The following is a 22,334-nucleotide window of genomic DNA, read 5'->3' as shown; positions in this document are numbered from 1 at the left end:
ACTAAACAGGAAAGACTACCTAAAGTTGGGAGACAGTCCCAGGTAACATGATAGGGTGGACCTGAGTGAACAAAGAGCTTGGCAAAAGTTAGGTGACCAAGACATAGGCCTGCTGTTTTTTAATTAACTTTACTACCACAATCTGAATTAGAAACATTCCATCATCACAAAAAAACCAATATGCCTTTGCAGTTGATCCTTGCCCACTACCCTTTGGCCCAGGGCCAAGTGATCTGCTTCAACCACTAGAGTTTCTGCCTTTTAGAGAACTTCATATAAATGGAATCATATAGTAGTTAGTCTGTTGTGTCTGGCTTCTTTTAATTAGCATGATGATTTTGAGATTCATGTAGGTAATTGTGAGTATCAATAGTTTGTTCTGGCTACTTGCTACTTACCTAGTTTGAAAACAGTGTGTTTGAGTGAATGGAAGTTATACACATTCTGCAATGCGTGTAAAGAAGTGTCAAAGGATACTTGTAATAAAAATGTTTCTAAGAAAAAAAGTTTGTTACTTTTAACAATTTATTCATTTCTCATTTAATAGACCGTTGAGTTTTTCTAGTTTTTAGCTATTATGAATAAAACTGCTATGAATACTTGAGTACAAATCTTTATATAGACAGAAAGATTCTTTTTTATGATTTCTATCTGTTGAACCTCTCATTTTGTTCATGTATTATTTTCCTGATTTTATTGAGTTGCCTGTGTTCTCTTGTAGATTACTGAGCTTCCTTAAAACAATTATTTTAAATTCTTTGTAAGGCAATTCATAGATCTCCATTTCTTTGGGGTTGGTTACTGTGAAATTATTGTGTTTCTTGGGAGTCATGTTTCCTGGATTTTCTGAGTTCCTTGAAGTCTTGCATTGCTACCTTCATATTATAAGAAGCAGTCACCTCTCTAGTCTGTACTAACCAGCTTTGGGGAGAGATATCTTCACCTGCCAGTCCATCTAGGGATTCTGAGGCTTTCTCAGATCTTTCCTGTACATGCACTTGATCCATATTTCTTATTCCTTCTTGGAGGGGGTGGTGGTGGTGGTAGGGTGGGGAATCTTAAGAACAACCCTGATTCCTCCAAACCAGGCCAGGCATTGACAGCCTCTTGTTTGTTTTTCTAAGGCGATCCCAGGAAATCCTGCAGAGTTGTACTGGCTTTCTGTGCTTGCTTACTAGCTGTGAGCAAAGGCTCACCCTTGCTGTCCACAGGAATGCATACTGGGAGCCCAACCACGGAGGATGGGGGGTATGGGGGTGGGATATGGGTGAGGTATGTAGATCATTGGGGGTGTTAGTGAGTCAGTCAGAGAGATCTGAAGGGAAGGCATCTCCAGTGTGTTGTAGGTGGGTTTCATGATGGAGTCTGCAAATCAGTTAGTAGAAAGAACAATGCAGCAGTTAGTAGCATCTCTGATGAATTCTAAGCCTTTGCTGCTGTATTTCCAGCCTCTCCCAGCCCTTTAATCTTACAGGTTGCCTCAATAACCTGAGTGAGAGGAGAAAGAAGTGGGCCTCTTGGGCAGCGTCCTGTTCAGCTGGGGAAGTCAGACACTCACTCACACACTCTCACTTTCCCCCACAAGACCCCCACAAGAGAAATCACAGACCACTGAGGGGGAAAAGAGGTTTCTCCTGGCACTGAGCCATGCTGCTTTGGGGGAAGGGATGACATGGGCAAAGTGAAACTGTTCCACCTACTCTCTCCAGTGTGGCTATTCTTAGATTTTTTTTTTTCCCTCTCCAATAGTGTACTGGAACTTCTCCACTGGATTCTTAGACTCCCACAAAGGTACTCTGGTCCCTAGGTGACTGCCAAAATCAAATATTCTGTGGGCGGGGGGTGGGGATTCCTATTCTGTCATCTTCCTGACATCATTCTCTTGTACCTTTCTTTTTTCCTAACAAGCATTTAAGGTTTAAAATTCCCATCTAAATTGTTCTTTATTAGCATCCCCAAATTTTGATATATTGTTACTTTAATTCAGTTCAAAATATTTTCTAATTTCCCTTGTGATTTCTTCTGTGACCCATGGGTTATTTAGAAGTATGTAGTTTAATTTCTAAACATTTGGAGATATTCCAGATGTTTTTCACTTACTAATTTCATTCCATTTTGGTTACAGAAAATACTTGGCATGATTCTAGATCTCTTAAAATCATTGAAATTTGTTTTATGGCCCAGCATATGGGTCGTATTAGTGAATGTTCTTTGAGCACTTGAAAAGAATGTGTATTCTGTCACTGTTGTTAAGAGTCTTCAATAAGTGTCAAATAGATCAACTTGGTTGATAACGTTGTTTATGACTTTCTATATCCTGGGTGTGTATTTTAAAATAATTTATTAAGAGAAGAATTGTAATCTCCAACTCTGATTGTGGGTTGGTGCATTTCTCCTTTCAATTCTATCAGCTTTTTATGTACGAGGTCTAACAATTAAGCTTGTGAACTCATCCGAGAAAAAGTGCTACATACCTCACTGCTGAATATCCCTATGGTCCCCTTCGAAATACTCCCCTTGGGAAGCTATGCACCAATGCCAGAGCCTAGTCCACCCTTCAAAACAAGTTTGGAACTCTTTTTCTGGAATGGCCATCAGAGCTGTCATTGTATTACTCTTGATGTCCTGAATGTCATCAAAATGTCTTCCTTTCAATATTTCCTTTATCTTTGGGTAAAGAAAGAAGTCACTGGGGGCCAGATCAGGTGAGTAGGGAGGGTGCTGCAATACAGTTATTTGTTTACTGGCTAAAAACTACCTCACAGACAGTGCCATGTGAGCTGGTGCATTGTTGTGATGCAAGAACCATGAACTGCTGGCAAAAAGTTCAGGTCGTCTAACTTTTTCAGGCCGCCTTTTCAGCACTTCCAAATAGTAAACTTGGTTAACTGTTTGTCCAGCTGGTACAAATTCATAATGAATAATCCCTCTGATATCAAAAATGGTTAGCAACAAGTTTGCGAACGTAACTGTCAGACTTCCTATACCTAGGAGTGGAGTTGCTAAGTCATATAGAGTAGTAACTCTATGTGTAACTTTTTGAAAGAACTGCCAAACTGCTTTCCACAGCAGCAGCACCATTTTACATTCCCATAAGCAATATAAGAGAGCTCCAATTTTTCCACATATTCACCAACATCACCTTTTTTTTTTTTTTTTAATCTGAGCCATCCTGCTACCTATTGGCAGCTCAGTGGCTGCTCAGCTTGGGCTGGACTTGAACCGCTGTTGCTCAGAGCTCAAACTCTTGAGTGAGCTCTTAACCAACTGAGCCACTCAGCCGGCCCCTCAACATCACCTTTTTGAAAGACTTTGCTGAGTATAGAATTCTAGGTTGACAAGTTTTCTTTTTTTTCTGCAGTATTTTTTGAAGTTGTTGCTGCTTTGTCCGATGGCTTGCAGAGTTTCTGGTGAGAAACTGGTTGTCATTCTTATATTTGTTCCTGGATACATATGTATCTTTTAAAAAATTCTGACTGTTTCAAAGAGTTTTCCCTTTCTCATTGGTTTTCAGCAATTTGATTATGGTGTGCATTGATGCAGTTTTCATGTTCCTTTAAATAGTCACATGTAGCTAGTGGCTACAGTATAAGACAGCACAACTCTATATCAAATTCCTTATTTCAGGGGTAAAGATATTATCTCTTTTTCAAGCAGCAGAACTAGGTCTAGAATTCAAGTTTTTCAATATCAAACTTAGTGTTTTATCCACTAAACCAAGCTTCCCTTCTGCTATTTCCTGTGGTTAATTTTCAGCTCTTGGCGTTTATTTTTTTCCGAGGCCCCTCTATATCTGAGTAATCATTTTCTCCATCCCTTGAAGTTACCATATTGCTATGGGGAAGCTAGAGTCTTCAAAATAGGAAAATTCTTAAGAAGAACACTTAAAATTTTTGACCTAACCAAACACCCTTCCTGCTCATTAACACGGCATCCTTTTCATCCATTAAATAAAAATCTTTCTCTTGATTGTTGGTCAGTTTACCACTGGTCAGTGATGTTGTAAACAGCCAACAAAAAAAATGGAAACACACTACAGATTGATTGCAAAGGCATAATGCACAGATGTATAATGTTGAAGAAATGCTTAAAGTACCAGTGAAGCCACTGACAAATGAGAAACTGACAGGGAAAACTGTTAACCTAAAAAAAGAAAAACCACAGGATTTGAATAGCTTTCGAATTAATAGAGGACCTAGGGAAAACTTGTAATGCCTCTCAAAATTTCTGAAAAAAGACCTTCCTTGAGGTCATAGTGCAAAAAAAATCAATCATGAGATAAAAGATGTCCTATGTGCTGCCATACAACTTTGTCAGAACAATTAGGCCAAGAAAAGACACTTTATTCAGTCTTTTTCTGTTCTAGAAATTAGTATATGTTTCAATTAGAACCCAAATATGATACTGTTTAGAAAAGAGTTAACATAGCAGGCCTAAGGTGGCCGCTATCCAGAAAGGCTGTTTGCAAGGTTAACCTTTAGCTGGAATCTGCGCATTTGGCTGGTAAACAGTATCCTATGCTGATATAAAGCTTTCCTTAACTGATAAGGGGGATTCACTGTGCTTAAACTGTCTACACAAGCAATATGGTCTATGCTTCTGGGAGTCTGAAATTCGGTTATGTGCTAGACAGAGAGGGTGCCTACATGTTCAGCCCCCAATATAAATCTTGGACGCTGAGTTTGTAATGGGCTTTCCTGCACAGAAACATTGCATTTATGTTGCTACATTTTCTTTGCTAGGGGAAGAGTAAGCTCTGTGTGACCTCTCATGAGAAAGAGAGCCTAATACAGCCTTCATGTTGGATACCTCCAGACTCCACCTATGTCTTTTTCTTTGATGACCTGGCTGCATATCCTTACTACATTGCTGTAATAAATTTTATCCATGAGTACAACAATATGCTGAGATTTGTAAGTTCTTTTAAAAATTTCCAAATGTAGGGCTAGTGTTGGGGACCTCCGTATTTTCTTTGTTTTATATTGCATTTTTCAGCATACTGTCCAAAAACCTGATTTTCCCACTATAAAATTTTGGCCCTTAAGTAGTTTCACTTTAAGTCTTTCCCTGTACAAATAATCATAAAGTTCATCATTTTAATGATTCTTCCTGTTTGCTTTCTTCCATTTCAGGATCATATAACCTTGAGACTTTGTCTACTCTTTCTTAATTTAAATATTTTAAAGGCCAAAGAGCTTCTTTGGTCAAAAGAAGCCATCTTGGATATTAGCCTACCCATCTGGTATTATTTTTAATCACTAGTTTACATCTCTTATTTCTGCAAATTATAAATTCAATAATACTATTCCTTCACATGACTACATTTAGGCTAAAAACAGTGGGTATATACTTTCACAAAATTAAATAAAAATCACCAGACTCTTGAAAATATATAGAAACAGATAAACAGGTATTAGTGAGAGATTCAAGGATTTTTTTTTTTTTTACACAAACCCTGATTTTATATTGTTGTTGGTGGTGGTTTCCTTAACTATTTTTTTTTAAAGCCAATAATTATTTCTGAAATCTCTACTGTCCACTGATAACAATAAAAGCTTTCTCCTAAGGCTTGTCAAAGTTTAAAAATTTGAAGCATTTTAAAGTCTAGACTTGAAATTCAATATTACTAAAATAGTGCCGCTGGTAATTTTCTCTTATGATATGTTTACCATACTGCCTGATTAAGAGAAACAAAGAAGAAAAATATACAACCAACCCCCAGGAAACAATCAACTTGTGTTTTTATCCATTTCTTTGAAACCTCAAACCCACTGAGAAATTCTGAGTTAAAAAAAGTCTTCCTGTCATATGTGTCATCACTTTAATTACTCTTCTATACACAACAGCAAATCATTTAAGACAATTAAATGGAATGTACTAGACTTCTAGCCTGTGTTTACTCTTAAGCCCTTTAATTTTATTCTGTCTTACATGACTTATGTGATGAAGAGACAATGGAAAATGATTCATTAGGAAATACAATGATTTTTCCAATCCATATACAATATATTATCTTCATTTGTAATTTTAAGAAGTTTTTAAAAACCATTTGTTTTAAGGAATCACTTTAGTTCTCAGTTTAAAATATCTTCATTTTCTTCACTGATTTTTCTAAGAAAAAGTAATAATCAAATTTGATGTGCACTGTACCTTTAAATGATTGTTTGCAACAGCATCATGTAAGGGTAGCATTCCATCTAGATTTTCACAATTAACCTTAGCACCACCTTTTAACAACTCTACAATTATATCATCAGATCCCTCACTACATGCCTTATGTAGTGGTGTCCAACCTAAGAAAAGGAAAAAGGAAAAAGCAAAATAAGATGCTGCTTACAAATCAACATTCATGTAATATATTCATTAAGTTTATTTGCACTAATGGACTGAATATCTATATTGATTTAAACATATATACTAAGTATTAGACAAAAAATAAAATTGAAAACTACGATCTTAAAATGTATAAGTTTCATTTTTTAAAACAAATTGATTTCATCAAAGATATTTGTTGACACAAGTGCCAAAACAGAAGACTCACAGAACATAAAATATAATGGTACCAGAGTAAATATCAATAATGTCAATTTGTTTCAACTCAGGTATTAAAATAGAGTAAGACCATGTCTGACTTTCCTACTTGTATCTTTGCACTGTCACATTTCTCTTTAAAATGATATTTGATTAAATTAATCTTTGAGTTTTTCCCTCTGGAATTCCTTATACAAGATTCTTTTGTGCTGAGCAAAATGTTAGATCAATTTAAAACTGGAGGTTTAAAATAAAAATAACGGTGGGAAGAAGAAAGAAATGGTAGAAAAAGAGGAGGAAAGGGAAGAACAGACAAGAAATGGGAAAAATTTTGTATTCTCTCCAAAGTGAGCGAATGGTATTAAGGCCTTGAGGGAAAAGGCCTAAATAAAGCTTCCTTTACTCTCCATTCTGTGTACTCCCACTGAATGCTCCCAAATGCATGTGAAAAACTGTTTAGAAGAAGTTTATTTTAGCAGTTGGCAGGAACCAACATAAACCTGACTATTCAATTAATATATTATGGGGAAAAAAAAAAGATTGTTCCAAGTTAGTTATATAGTATCCAGGTTCAAAATGGAGTATGTGTGAAATGTGTATTTTAGTGAGTTCAAATTATAAAGAACAATTAAAAGAATCCAAACCTGCATTATCTTTTACATTCACATCTGCTCCAGAATCTATTAGAGCTTTCACCAAAAACAAATTTCCTCTTCTGACAGCCAAATGAAGCCGGCTTTTCCCTCTGGCATTCCTCTTATTGATCCCAGATGTTTTCATTTCTGTAAGTTTGCCAAGCAAAACTGAGGCTTCTTTTTTGCTAAATGCTGATTATTATAAAGGAGCTTAGAAAATACATGCCAACTTTCTCCAAATATCCTAAGTAGAATGCATTACACAGAAACATACATCAACTAATATTACCATCACTGTTACTGTTTGAAAATATAACTTGTGAAGAAATTATAGGGCATCTAAGGACATTACTTTGAGTTCATTCTAACAATTGTTCAGTCACTCTATCATAAGTTTGATTAAAACAAATCAAGTTGCATTGGTTCTATATCCTTTTCACTCTAAAGTAGTCCTTTAGCAATGGATCAATTTTTTCTTAAAAAAATTGTGATTTTAGAAAAAATCCTCTTTCTACAGCTATTCTCTATCTCAGTGGTGTGTTTCTGATCACATAAGATGCCAAGAATGAAACCATGGCCTATTGTTTTTTTAAATTTTTCTTTCATAAAAAATGAAGTACAATATATTATCTAAAGATTCTTTTTTAAAAATCTTTTCCTTGCAATACAAGTTAGGCTTAAGCTGAAGCTAAAAAAAGTGAACTGATCACATGTTTTTTTTTTCCCATCTCCTCCCCAAACCATGCTAAAATAGTAAAAGATTTTTTAAAACATATCATATAAAGAAAATAGAAGAGAAACACTAGAGAATGAAGACATCAACAACTTTTGGAGAACTGGAAAGTCACTGATGGAGAAGAGTTAACTGACTTGCAGAGTGGGGAATGCTCCAACCCAAGTGCCTGCAAAAGGATTCTGCAGAGGAAAGGAGCTCATCTGAACCCAGGCACTCAGCACTTGGGGGCATGAGGTATCATGAAAGGAAGCATGTGTGAAGTAGGGCTGGAAATAGGGAGATTGACTGAAAATAAATATATAGAAAAGACTCCAAGTTGCCTTTCCCAACCACAAATTGCCTGGTAACCATCCTCTTAATCCAGGTCCTCATCCCCAAGCCAGGAATCTCAAGATATATTTTCTGTAGAAACTGCATTAGAGAAACTTCATCACATGGCAAAGTAGAGGATTAGGCTGATGAAACAGAAAGAGAATATTCATTAAACCAGTAGTTCCCAAAGTGAGTCCCAGATCAGCAGTATCAATGTCACCTGGGAAACTTGTTCGAAATGCAAATTCTTCAGCCCATCCTACGCCTACTCTGGACGGGAGAGTTTAAGATGGCTCCTGATGATCCTTACCTCCTGGTATTTATAGTCTTGTATAATACCCTCCTCTTGAGAAATTTTATCATCACTAGAATAACTCAACATTGGGGGTATTTCATTTCCTTGATTAGATTATAAAAGATCATAACATTTTTCTGTCTTGCTAGTAGACTTGCTCCACTGCCTTCAATTTGCGTGTTTTGATGAAGCACGTGGTTACCATGAAAGAGCCCAGGCAGCAAGAACCTAAGGATAACCACAGGATAGCCACAACCCTCAAGGAACTGAATTCTGCCAACAATCCCATGAGCTTGAAAGTGGGTCCTTCCCCAGTTGAGCCTTCAGATGAGACCCCCAGTCCTGGCTAATGCCTTGATTGTAGCCTGTGAAAGATCCTGAGCAGAGGACCTGGCTAAACCATGCCTAATTCCTGACCTACAGAAACTACAATAAAGGTGTGTTGTTTGGAACTATTAAGTCTGTGATAATTTGTTATGCACTAATAGATAACTAATACATCTACTGAATAAGAATTCCTGATTCAGCAATCTGTATTTTAATGGGCTTTCCAGGTGAGTCTGATACAAGACAAGGTTTGAGGAAACACGGCCATTGGACTCTTACTCTGCCCAATTTCCTAAATGCTAGCAACCAGGCATATAATTTCAGGGCAAGACATAAAAAGATTAAAGGATTACTCTATAACAGATGGATCCTTTGGTTATATGAATCACAGGGAAGACTGATAGCCTCATGCCTATCTCCCATTGACACCCAGACAAAAACATATTGCTCTTTAGAATTTGCACTCAGAAAGTCTATATTGGAAGTATAAAAACATATTACACATATGAATATATACATTTCATATTATATATAGAATATATTTTAAAGTGATAAAATGTCGAAGATGGTAGGCTTACAGATTGCAAGTTTGAATTGAAAAAATATCTCCCAGTAATTTTTACTGTGGATGGTACAAATCTCACTGTGTGCCTGGTGTTTGCAGCAAAGCAAGTAGGCATGCAATAAACATTTTGGGGCAAAAACTCAAAAACTGCTCAATATTACTGTTGTCATAAATTTCTACAGCATTTAACTGAAAATAAAATATGGAAGAAACTGGAAAGAAAACAAATGGAACTCACACTATAAAATTCTTTATAAAGGCCACTGTAGTTAAAGCTGAGTGTTTCTTAATAGCATTACACTTTATATTTAATAAAGTATTATTTATTTATTTACTTAGTAAGAAAATATAATGCTATTAAGAAATACTCAGCTGTCTGTTCCTTTGTATGTGAACTGTTTCTTCCTCTCTAGAAGTTCTTAGGATCTTCTTTGTTCTGAAATTTCACATGAGATGTATTGTTTATTGTACTGGACACTTCATGGGCCCTTTCAATATGGAAACTTCTGCCCTTCATTTCTTGTATTATTTCTTTAATGATTTTTTTTATTTTCACTGTTCTCTCTGGATATCCTGGAATGATCTTCTAATTTTCTTATCTTTTCTCTCCTTATTTCCTAGTTTCTCTATGTTTATTCTTTTATTTTATTTTTATTTCTATTTTTTTTAAGGATTTTATTGGGAAATTGGGGGAGGGGAACCACGTTGGGGAATCGGAACAGACAAGTTGCTGTTCTTTTGTTTTTCAGTCTAGTTGTGGAGGATGTCACTTCACTGACCCATGTTGGTATTATCATTGCGCTCTTCCCGGGTGAGGGAGCCACTCATGGTGGCTCACAGCAGCTCATGCCGGCTGCTGGCCATTCACGCTGGCTGCCAGCCACTCACGGTAGCTTATGCGAGCCCACTGCAGCAGGGGCTGCAGCCTACGCCGTCTCTGGTGACTCACGGCAGCCCAGCTCCAGGTCGAGCTATTGTTCACCATCTTAGCTGTAGAGGGTGCAGTATCACTGGCCCTCATGTGGGACCTGAACCGGTGCCCTGATGCTCAGAGCTGGCATTCCAAGCCAACTCTTAACCAACACGCCACTCGGCCGGCCCTCTATTTTTATTCTTTACAGAAGACTCGGAAAGATTTAACTTCCAACCCTGCTATAGATATCTACATATTTTTAATATTCTGCTATTATATTTTTAACATCTAAGGGCTCTCTGTATTGTTGTTTCTTCTTTTCTGTGCCTTTACAAATACTTGTTGATTTTTGGCTATCTGTTCATTTTTGGCCATCATGAGAGAAACAAAAATGCTGACTGGAAATCTGTGGAGGGTGAGGGGAGCGCAGCAGAGCTCTGGGCATGATTAAATTCACCCCTGGGTGATCAAGAGGTAAAACAGCCTTTGTGTTAGGTAATTACCAGATTTCAGTATTTGGAATTCTCTCCCCTTGGTCAGTTCAATTTACTTATTAGTTCAATCAAGCAAATGTTTACTTATTTAGTCATGTGCTCTTAAGAAAAAAAATAATAATAAAGAAAAGAAAAGATGAGAGCCGGCCAAGTAGCACGTTGAGTGAGTTGGCTTGGGACGCCAGCTCTGAGCAGCAGGGCCCCGGTTCGGATCCCACATGAGAGCCAGTGATGTTGCACCAGCTAAGATGGTGAACAACAGTTCAACCTGGAGTTGGGCTGCCATGGGTCGCTGGCAACGGCATGGGCTGCAGTGGGCTGCTGTGAGTGGCTGGCAGCCGGCGTGAGCAGCCGGTAGCCAGCGTGAGCTGCAAAGAGCCACTGCGAGCGGCTGTCCAGTCCAGTGGCCGGCAACCAGTCTGCCTCACCTGGGAAGAGCACAATGATGATACCAACATGGGCCAGTGGGGCAACATCCCCCACAGCTAGACTGAAGAACAGAGAGAGAGCAGCTTGTCTGTTCCCCTTTTCCGAGTCCCCAATAAAATCTTAAAAAAAAAAAAAAAGAAACACAACAGAAATGTATTATCTCATAGTCCTGGAGATGAGAAGTGTGTCTGCAGAGCTGCACTCCCTCTGGAAGTTCGAAGGAAGAGCCCTTCCTTGAGTCTTCCCATTTCTGATGGATATCAGCATTCCTTGGCTTCGTTGGCTTTTGGCTACATTGCTCCTCTGCCTCTATCTTCATGCCATCTTTTCTTCTCCTGTGTGTCTCAAATCTCCCTCTGCTTTTCTTTTATAAGGACACTTGTCATTAGATTCAGGGCTCATCCAAACAATCCAGGATGTTCTCCTCATCTCAAGATCCTTAACTTACATCTGCAAAGTTTCCTTTTCTAAACAAGGTAATAGTTATGCTTTTATACAAGATAATATCACAGGATCCAGGGCTTAGGACATGGAAGTATGTTGTGGGGGACTACTATTGAACTCACTACAGGAGGTGTTATGTAAGAAGGTCTTCAGTTTACAAGAGAGGGGGACAATGGGAGAAGGTTCACAGAGAATGCCTAATCCAGTTTCTTTCCTATCTCTTACTAGACAGTAGACAAGCCAACTTTTCGGTCCTTAATATTTAACTTGAAGTGGTCCAGCCCATTGTTAACCACAGAACTAGGCCCAAGAACTATCAAAGGACAAGTTATCTTGTCCATACTGCCAAACACACACAGTTCATTCATACAACACAAAGGAACTAATGGCTCTGCTTCTTTAATTTCCTTTATGTTAAAAAAGCTCAGTGGGGGCTGGTCGAGTGGCTCAGTTGGTTATGAGTGCGAGCTCTGAGCAACAGGGTTGCCGATTTGATTCCCATAGGAGCCAGTGAGCTGCGTCCGAGCTGAGCTGCCCTGAGCTGCCAATGGATGACTGGATGGCACATTGGTTAGAGCATGTGCTCTTAACAACAAGGTTTCCGGTTCGACTCCTGCATGGGATGGTGGGCCATGCCCACCAGCAACAGAGATTGAACATGGCACCTTGAGCTGAGCAGCCATGAGCTGCCAATGGGCAGCCTGATGGTGACTGGACTTGGAGCTGAGCTAGCTGCGCCCTCCACAACTAAGACTGAATGAAGGACAACTTGGCTATTCCCCTTCCCCAATTCCCCAACACTGTTCCCCTTCCCCAATTCCCCAATAAAATCTTAAAACAAAAACAAAAACAAAAAAAACTCAGTGGAAGTACCTAAGAGATCTGACACAGTTCACCCCTGCTACCCCCACTCAATATTCTTGCTGCCTCTGCTGTTTATCTTATCTCCTCTAATGTAACAAGTTAGAAGTCACAGGCAGAAATATGATAAGAATATATCTGAAGACTAATATTCTCAAGTAGTGCTTTACAGTAAAACCATATGAAAAATATAGATGAAATAATCTTATAAACTAGTCAATGACTAAAAAAATAAACAGTAAATATGAAAGTTTAGAAATTCTCTTAAGTAGAGTGGAGTGCTGGGCTTGATCATGCACACTTTCACCTATACAAGTATAGGAATACGAACCTTTGCTGGAGGCAGCTTTCAAGAAATTTTGTCTTTTCCTGAAATTATGAGCTTTGTGTTCTTGGATGTTAGTAGGTATGTGAATTTCTGAATCTGTTTTTTCTTTTTCCTCCTCACAATTTCTTACAGTGGTATCATCTCTATTAATATTATTAGTTAATTCCTCATCTGAAAAGAAAAAACATTTGCAGTTACAGTGTGGTAGTTCTCCTTACTGGTTACATGATGACTAGCAAAGATTCTAATCATATAACTGTTCCAAGTTTCTGTTCCTAGTTGGACTGGGTTTTTTTTGTTTGTTTGTTTTAAGGAACTGGAAGCCTTTAAAAATATTTTTATATAACAAATGTAAATTAGTTTGCTGGAATACAGTGAATTGTTGAAATCAATGGAGCTAACAATTTCTTGTTGTAAAAATGTAAAAACAATTTCCTGTTAGTTTTCTGATACTAAGAAAGTCTATACTAAAAATAAACATAAAAAATTGATAGAAATGCTGTTTATTAACTTTGTCAATATCAATTTAGCAACCATTTTTGATAATGGTTTGACTTTCAAAGTAAACGTGATTACTTAACTAATTAACAGCATCCCCAAATTATGACCCACATGTCCTCAGTTTGGGCATAGGTTCAGTGAAATTCAGTGGGAAATTTCTATAAAATAAGTAAATCTATAGGAAATGTGTACAAAGCAAGCAATACTATTAATACCTCGTTGGTGAGAAATTTCCTTCTCTTCTCTTTGACTAAGTTGTGAGATGTTGGTCAATTCTTTATTCATATTGTCAGAATAAAAATCTGTATTATGTATGATTTCACTCTCCAGAAGGCATTGTCTCCTTTTTTCAACTTTAGTTGTTTCTATTACTTGACAATGAACAACTGTGGATAAAGGCCTATTTGAAGAGCTTGGTTTTTGGCCTTTGTCAGTGTAACTCTTTTTAGTGCCTTCTTTTTCTTTCACCTTTCCCACAATATGTGTATCTGTTTGATTCATTAAAGGAGTTGGTGCTCTGGGGCTACAATCCTGAGGCCTTTTGAATTGCTCCACATAACTAGTCAACTCGGAAACTTCATGTGTCGAAAGTGTTCTTGTACAAGCCAGGGAAATATGCTCAGGATTGTCAGGTGGGTGATCGAAAGAAGTTCCATATATGCATTGTTCATAATTTGATACATGTGGTTCAGAAGCTGCTGTATTATCGGAATTTAAAAAATGAACAGGTTCCTGTTGTGGAAGTATGTTTAGGCTGCCCGATTTTGACTTGTCTTCCTGTGAAAAATGGTCTTCAGACGGTAAAAACTGTTGAAAATCCATTTCTTCTCTATTTGCTATGTTCTCTTTATAATTACAGTACATTTTGCAGCCTGTAGAACTTATCACCTTTTTAGATGTTACAGTCTTCTCAGAGGTACAGCAATCACCATGATCATCATTATTAAAATTTTCCCACTTATTAAGGCTCTCTGTGTTTTCACTAGAGTCACTGTTTTCATGAGATTTATAAGGGTTAATGTCCTGCTGTTCCTGGTGAGTATGAAACTGCTGATCTGTGGTAACAACTGGTAACTTGATTTCTTTATGTAAAGAAGGTCCTGAAAAAGAAACAGCTTTAGCTTGGTCAACGGATTCTAACTCCAAGAATTTTATTTCTTGATTATCTGATAAATCTGGGCTCTGTGTATATGTCTTTTTGGGACCTGAACAAGCCTCAACACTGTTATCTAATTCATTTTTCAGACTTGACAGACCTGGGCTAAAAGGTTCACATGATTCTTGTGGGAGGTCGGCGAGAGTTTGGAGAATATGTTGCTGATCAGTAACCAATCTGTTTATTCTTCTGGAAGAAGAGACAGCTACTGTCTTTCGTGGATAGCTTTCTCGGATTGCATTATCCACTTGAGTCCTTTCTTGTTGTACATTTCTTCTTCCTTTACATTTAGACACATTTGTGCTGGGATTTTTGCCGTTACGGAGATTGTCCTTTCTGAGTCCTGTAGAACGTATTTGGTTAAGAGTTGATTGCTTACGCTTGAATTTACCAAATTTCGTGTTTGTGGAATCTTTTTGGTAATGTTCATATATATCTTCTTTCTTTATAAATAAACCTTCTTTGCTTCTTTTATCAACTTTTACATGTTCTGGCTTTTGTCTGTTGGAATTTTCATCACAAACAAACTCAGCGCAATTTTTAGCACTGAATTTTGGTTTCTATAGAAACAAAATATATAGTTAGGTTTTAATTTTCAGCTGTAGTTCTATACTCGATTCACTCTGGATTATTCATAAATCAAACTATTACTCTATTCAGTTTTATAATTTGATCTAACCACATGCACGCTGTGATATATCCAACCTGGTATTTCAGAAAAGTAGACTAACAGAAGGCAAATGTAAGAGACTCACACTCAGTATGTGGACTAATCTTTCTTTTCTGCTGTACATTTAAAAATTTTTTTGCCAGTATTTTAGCACTATCAATCTTACTAAATATAATAAAAAATTTTAATCTACTTGATTTTTAAAGGTTCTTGAAATAATCATATAAAAGTTTCCTTACTTAAAAAGAATGCTTTAGAAACACTCTCCTCTCCCAATTGTTATACAGATAGAGCTAGAACTAAGGAAGTTTCTTCCTTTGGTATCTGTGAGACTATAGGTAGGGCAGCAGAAGAAGGGATTTAAAAACAAGAAGGCAGATATGCTCCCAAATTGGTCTATATGGAAAGATTACTGTGGGCTGCTAAGATTAAAACAGGGACACTGCTTCCTCTCACCCACCACAACCCAAGCACCAAATGAAGAGTAATCGCCCACCATGTACAGTTTGGAGGGATGGATCGACATCTTTGACTGTTGTACTGTGTTAAGACCGGGGGAAATTTGACATGGTTGATAAAGCTCATGGCTCCATGAAGGGGGTAGAAATAGGATGTCTACCAATGTATGTGTTCCCAGATATGCTACATTTACTCAGTTGCCTCTCAAACTAACAGCCCAGAACACTCTGATTCTCATGTAATTATTCCAGTGTCTTAACAGCAAAGGTGAAGTCACTGTTCCTGATGCATGCTTCAGCAGTCTTTCTTCCCCCTCTGGTGATGTATAAAATAACCAGCAGGTGAATGCTATTAAAATGTTTATTGCTAAACAGAGATATACCTTGTGCTGATGTGCATCCTCTGTGTCTAATGGGTCACTGCTATTCTTCTGAACTGTAAACAAAAAGAGAAAATCAAAGAAAACAGCCACCAGTGGTCAGACTCTAGACTTCTAAGACAAGTCCTTTGCCATGAGAAAACCAAGTAGAATAAGTGAAATTATGTAAACATGTTCTATTAAAATTGGAACATATAACAGTCCTATAATTTCCACATTTATTAGAAACCAAATACTATCCTGAAAGGCCTAAAAACATTTCTGTGGGAAAAGCAAAACAGACCCCAAAAATAATGCTAAAGATGGGCACTGAAAGTATTTTTATATTCCCCACAGATATACCCAGATATTTAACTGTATGAAAGCTACTTTTATAATGCAAAAAAATTATTTCATAATTAATTGAATTACCATCATTTCCTAATATGTTTGCTTAAGAAGGTTCAGTCTGTCTCTCTTATTTTCCAGTGGGACTGGACTACCAGAAAGAAGGCTTTGCTCTACAGAACTATTTATTAATTGCCTCTTGGTGACCTTAATTATCAATGAAGTTATTTATTATAAAAGTAGGGTATTTTGTACCAGGTCTTAGTTTGTAGTCTATGGCATTCAAACAAATACCTCTTGGGAAATTTTTTATTAAAATGTAGTTTCTAATAGAAGTGAATAAAGTACATATACATCTCTTGAATGGAAAGAATTTGTTTTGTTTGTTTTGTTTTCAAAGGACTGACACACTGCTTATTCAACAAATATTCACTGAATGCCTTCTATGTACATAGTAGCATGTTAGTATTCATTACTTAGACAAAGCATTTCCTTCATGGAGATTAGATTCTGGTGGGGGAAGACCAATAAAAAACAAGCAAATTGTCCTATGTGTAAGGTGTTAAGTGCTATGGGAAAGGATAAACAGAGTAGGGTAAGAGGGATTAGAGTGCGGTGGTTTTAAAAACATGTTCATAAAATTTTTGACGCTCTTCCTTTCTAGAGGTGGATTTTAATTCTGCTCCCCTGAGTGGGGGTCAGACTTAGTGACTCACTTCAACAAACAGAATATGGCAGAAGTGATTGTACAAGTTCTAAGATTAGGTTATAAAGGCCTGTGGCTTTTGTCTTGGGTGCATTCTCTCTCCCTTGGATCACTTGCTCTGAGCCATCTGCCATGTCTATGGACAAGCTCATGTGGCAAGTAACTGAAGCCACCAGCTGACAACTAGCAAGGAACTGAGGCCTGACAATAATCACGTGAGTGAGCTTGAAAGTGGATTTTCCTGCCCTAATGAGCCTTGAGATGACTGCAACCCTGATCGCTTGACTGTAACCTGTGAAAGGCTATCCAGATACAGAACCACTCAACTGAACTGCTCCCAGATTTCTAAGCTTCAGAAACTATGAGAGATGTTTGCTATTTTAAGATACTAAGTTTTGGGACAATTCTTAATATAGTAAGAGATAATTAATACAGTGAAGGTAGGAAGGAGGCAGTTTGCAATATTAAATAGGGCGGTGTAGGTCTCACTGAGAAGATGACATTTGAACTAAGACTTGAAGGAGGTGGGGGAGGCATATCTGAGGAACAGCAAGGAGGCTGGTGTGACTGAAGTCAAGTGACAGAAGTAGAGAGACATGAGAGTGGTAGAAGAAGAGGTTCACTGGCAGGGTGGCCAGCTGATACAGGGGCTGGTAGTCCATTCCAGATTAAATGGAGAGCCACTGCAGGGTTTCGAACAGAGGAATGCTGTTAATTAAATTGGTGATACTAGCATATACAGAGTCTTAAAACTGAGAGGAAATAAAAGCTCCTTTCTTGCTTCCTCATTCTCTTAGGAACCATGCTTGGTAGACTGACTCCTGGAAAATATTTTTCTTACCAAAAAAATCTAACAGATGCATTAAGGAGAACATAAAGAATATGCCATGTATTTAAATTATTCTTATATAATATTTTTATTGACAATTGCAGATCAAGTTTTTTTATAGTTCAATTAACAATGTTGTGGATGAGCGGGCAGAAGTATTACCATAAGAAAAGATTCTAAAGGAATGGAAATAAACAATATTGGCCATGGTCATTGAAAAAGATACAGCCAAATATAAATTATATCACATCATGTTATTCAGCCAAAAAATTATGGTGGGGGGAGGAGTGGGCAGAACTTTATAAAAGTTTTCCTAACTGTTTGCAATGTACAACCTGGGGAAAGGTACATTTGCTATTACCTTTCTTTGTTCTTTTAGAGTCCTTCAAATATGTGCATTTGCAAACAAGTCGGTGTGCAGGAATGGAGCAAGGAGACCACTGGGTGGATTTTCTCGATTTATGAGGAAAATAAATTTAATTTCTATAATTCTAAATTCAATTTCTGTAACTTTCTACTGACATGATGAACAGATATAACAGGGTAGTTTAATCTTACCTGAAGTAGGATGTTTTTGATGTTTAGGAACGTATCTCTCAAGAAGACGCTTCATACATGCATCTTTGGCCTCATCCAAAGCACACTTTCCATTGTCACTTCTAAATAATGGATCAGCTCCATTCCAAAGAAGTAACTCTGCCACCTAGAGGAAGATTGTTGGTATGAGGGAACTCAGACAAAAGGTACATCATTGTAAATGTGTGCTAACATACAACTTTAAGCAACATCAGCTATACGGAGTTTGGGTTTACTGCTAAATCTTGCCCAATAAAAAAATTTAATGCAATTGCTACTGAATCATCATTTGTGGAAATACATATCCCTTCTCTTACAAAAAAAAAAAAAGGGAAGGAGGGAAATGTTTGTAGTTTAGCTTTTGGTGAAATGGGGCTAGCAGTTATACAAAGAATTAGGGTTGGGTTCTACAGTAGTAAATGTTAGTGTAACAGGTTCCAGGAGATAGTTATGCCTTCTACCTATACCTGTGTTGTTGCTGCTCCCGCTCAGAGTGTCAGGGAGAAACTGGCCAATCCTTAACCTGTTACTACTCCCCAAGTAACCTCCTCTGAGGCTCTCCCTGTGCCTTCATCCACTGCTGCCCTAGAGAAAAACAACCTCTTTCATGTACATATTTGATCACAGTGCCTAACATACTCTATATTATACTTATTATATATCTGTCTCTCCTGTGCTCTAAATTTTTTCAGGGTGGGACTATGTTTTTCTTTTAAAATCAATTTATTATTTTTGAATAGAAAACTAATGAATATAATTCAAAATACAGAAGGCTCGCAAAAGTATACAATAAAAAATAAGTTTCCCTCCTCTATCCCTGTACTCCAGTTATCTAATTACTTTTTCCTAAGTCAGCCCTGGTTATAGTTTCTTCTGAATTTTTCCAAAGTTAGTCTAGTCCAATAGGGTATACATGTATGTATGAGTATACATACATATGTATGTATGGTTTTTCTTACACAAGTGGTCATATACTATATACATTTCTTTGTATCTTGCCCTCTATCCCCACAACCCAATAATAGACCCTGGAGATTGTGCCGTATCAGTATAGACTGAGCTTTCTCATTCTTTTTAGCAGCTGAGTAACAGTCTACTGTTCAATGCACTATATGAATGTCCTATAATTTATTTAACCAGTACCCTATTGATAGATGTTTAAGTTGTTTCCAAGCTTTTGCTACAGAATTGTGTCTAATCATCTTTATGGTACCAGTGCCTATTTCAGTGTCTAGCACAGAACAGATGTTATTTAATAAAAGAATGAATGTAGATCAAGAGGATGTGGGGAGAAGGCTTTAAGTATCAGTACACTAAAAGAAGCCTAAATTTCCACATTAATATCTAGAATGAGAGAAAGGATCTGAATTTCTTTAAGTTACATGTACCTGAAAATTAAATATCTATGCAGTTTTCCTTTTAAAACAAAGCATTCTAAGAGAGAAAAATGCAACACCACACACAGGGGCAATATGAGCCGAATCCTTTAAAAATTATTAAAACTCAGCAACCTGATAATTCTGGTTATCAGCAACCTAATAATTACTTTATTATGGATTTTAACACTAGATAGAGGAATTAAAAGTAATAGTAGTTACAATTAAATCTATAATTCATATGCAAGCCATGCACAAGGAGATAAAGAATTTATGCCTGGATCTTCATTCACATTTTGTTTAACCAAGAAAATGCAGAGTGTACTACTTTCTTTCAGGAAAAGTAGTACTGTAAAGGGTTGCCAAAAGAGCTGTGTTGTTTATCTCTGGAGGTTTTGTGTCAAGTAATAAACCATATAGTATGAGAGTGACTCAGGATCAAGGAGTGTGAGAAAAAACTCCGAGGCTAGTGCCTCACTATTCTGGAAGCCTGGGTTGGGAATTGCAAGGGAGTGGACACATTACTTTGGCAGTCTGTTTTTGACAATGAATAGATTGCTTCACCAATTATTCATGTTTACCAATTCCCCCCTGCAGGCAGGCTGATATTAGGAATGTGGAAGTTTATTTTATATATATATATATATATATATATATATATATATAAAGTCTACTTTATATAGAGGGAGGATATATAGCTCTATCTATATATATATATATCTATATATCCCCTAACTTAAAAAAAAAACTCTCTTCTCACCAAAAGGCAATAAATAAATGACTTTCCTTGGGTTTTCCTACATTTAGGTTCTGTATTAGTTATCTGTTGCTACCTAACAAATTACCTACCCCAAAACTTGGTTGCTCAAAACAATAATAAATAGGGCCAGCCGAGTGGCGCGATGGTTAAGAGCTGGCTTGGGACGCCAGAGGGCCCCGGTTTGGATCCCACATGAGGGCCAGTGACACTGCCCTCTACAGCTAAGATGCTGAACAACAGCTCAACCTGGAGCTGGGCTGTCGTGAGTCGCTGGCGATGGTGTAGGCTGCAGCCCCTGCTGCAGTGGGTTGCCATGGGCTACCCTGTGTAGCCAGCAGCCAGAGTGAGCGGCCAGCAGCTGCAGTGAGCAGCCGTCCAGAAGCCGGCGACTGATCTGCCTTGCCAGGGAAGAGCGCAATGATGGTGCCAACTTGGGCCAGTGAAGCAACGTCGTCCACAACTAGACTGAAGAACAAAAGGACAGCAAGTTGTCTGTTCCCCTTCCCCCAATTCCCCAATAAAAATCTTTAAAAAACAAAAAACAAAACAAAACAACAATAATAAATATTTATAATCTGATAGTTTCTGTGGGTCAGGAATTTGCAAGTAATGTAGGTAGGTGGTTCTGTCTCAGGGTTTCTTATGAGCTCAGAGTCAAGAGGTTGGCTGGAGATACAATCATCTGAAAGCTTCACTGGGGCTGGAGGATCTGTTTCTAAGATGGCTCACTCACATGGCTGTGGTCAGGAGGCCATGTGGACCTCCCCATAAAGCTGCCTGAGTGTCCACACATATGACATCTGGCTTTCCCCAGAGTTAATGAACCAGGAAAGAGAACAAGAAGCTATCATACCTTTTAACCTAGACTCAAAAATCACATATTGTCACTTCTGCCATACCCTTCCTATTTGTTAGAAGTCACTGAAACTCCAGCCCACACTCCTGGGGAGGGGAATCAGGCTTCACCTTTGGAAGGGAAGAGTGTTAAAGAACTTGTGGGCATATTTCAAAGCCCCCACAGGTTGTTAACTGGAACAAGCAGAGCAATTTCAGTAAGTAGCTGGCATCACAATCTCCACTTATTCAGCTCATCAAACAGTACGCCTCATGAAAATACACTTCTACTTAGAGCCCATGGATTTTCACCTTTAATCATACCATTGAATTAAGTACTTTCCTCCTTATAGATTCCTGTGTAAGAAGCCAGTAGGACAGAGAAGGAAATTCCTTCAGTACTGAAAAAGACGATATTTTGACTATACATCCCTAATGGGATATAAACAAAAAGAACTACAAAAAAACTTCATTAGTAGTAATATTGTAAGTATACTGTGCAATAAAAAAATAAGTAAATTAATGTATTAAGAAACAAATGTTTAGCATAAGAGAAAAAGAGATACAAGTATAAAATCAAAGTTCAGTATAAATCTTAATATTAAGTTTGAAATAGAAATATCAGTATAAACTCATAATTTGTCTTTCTTTGTGAAAGTATGTATTTCACTGAAAATGCCTAAGAGCAATGACATCTAATAGTAATGAGCACACCTAGCCCCCAGATGTGGTCTCTAAATAGATTTTCATTAAAACATCCATTTACAGAAAATACAATTAAAAAACAAGTAATACAACACCACAAAGATAAAAATACCCAAATCCAAGATTTAGAAAATTCTGTTATAGATTAAAAAATATTTAGGAGATACAACAAACATATGCACTGTA

The 22,334-nt window shown here is 37.4% G+C and overlaps 1 protein-coding gene across 1 annotated transcript in view; it reads right to left on the bottom strand.

Annotated features, from left to right (window-relative positions):
- ANKRD31 (ankyrin repeat domain 31) overlaps positions 1-22,334 on the bottom strand; it is a 141,388-nt gene that overhangs the window by 11,652 nt on the left and 107,402 nt on the right. The window contains exons 14-19 of the mRNA XM_019641006.1: positions 18,456-18,600; positions 16,039-16,091; positions 13,587-15,087; positions 12,874-13,041; positions 7,176-7,313; positions 6,151-6,293 (exon numbers count right to left, since the gene is read on the bottom strand). Coding sequence (XP_019496551.1) covers positions 6,151-6,293; positions 7,176-7,313; positions 12,874-13,041; positions 13,587-15,087; positions 16,039-16,091; positions 18,456-18,600 — 2,148 coding nt within the window. The remainder of the gene's footprint in view (positions 1-6,150; positions 6,294-7,175; positions 7,314-12,873; positions 13,042-13,586; positions 15,088-16,038; positions 16,092-18,455; positions 18,601-22,334) is intronic.

Source organism: Hipposideros armiger, unplaced genomic scaffold, assembly GCF_001890085.2.
Source record: "Hipposideros armiger isolate ML-2016 unplaced genomic scaffold, ASM189008v1 scaffold_55, whole genome shotgun sequence".
Lineage (NCBI taxonomy): Eukaryota > Metazoa > Chordata > Mammalia > Chiroptera > Hipposideridae > Hipposideros > Hipposideros armiger.
Note: the sequence above shows the minus strand (reverse complement) of the source record. Positions and strands in the feature narration are given on the sequence as shown.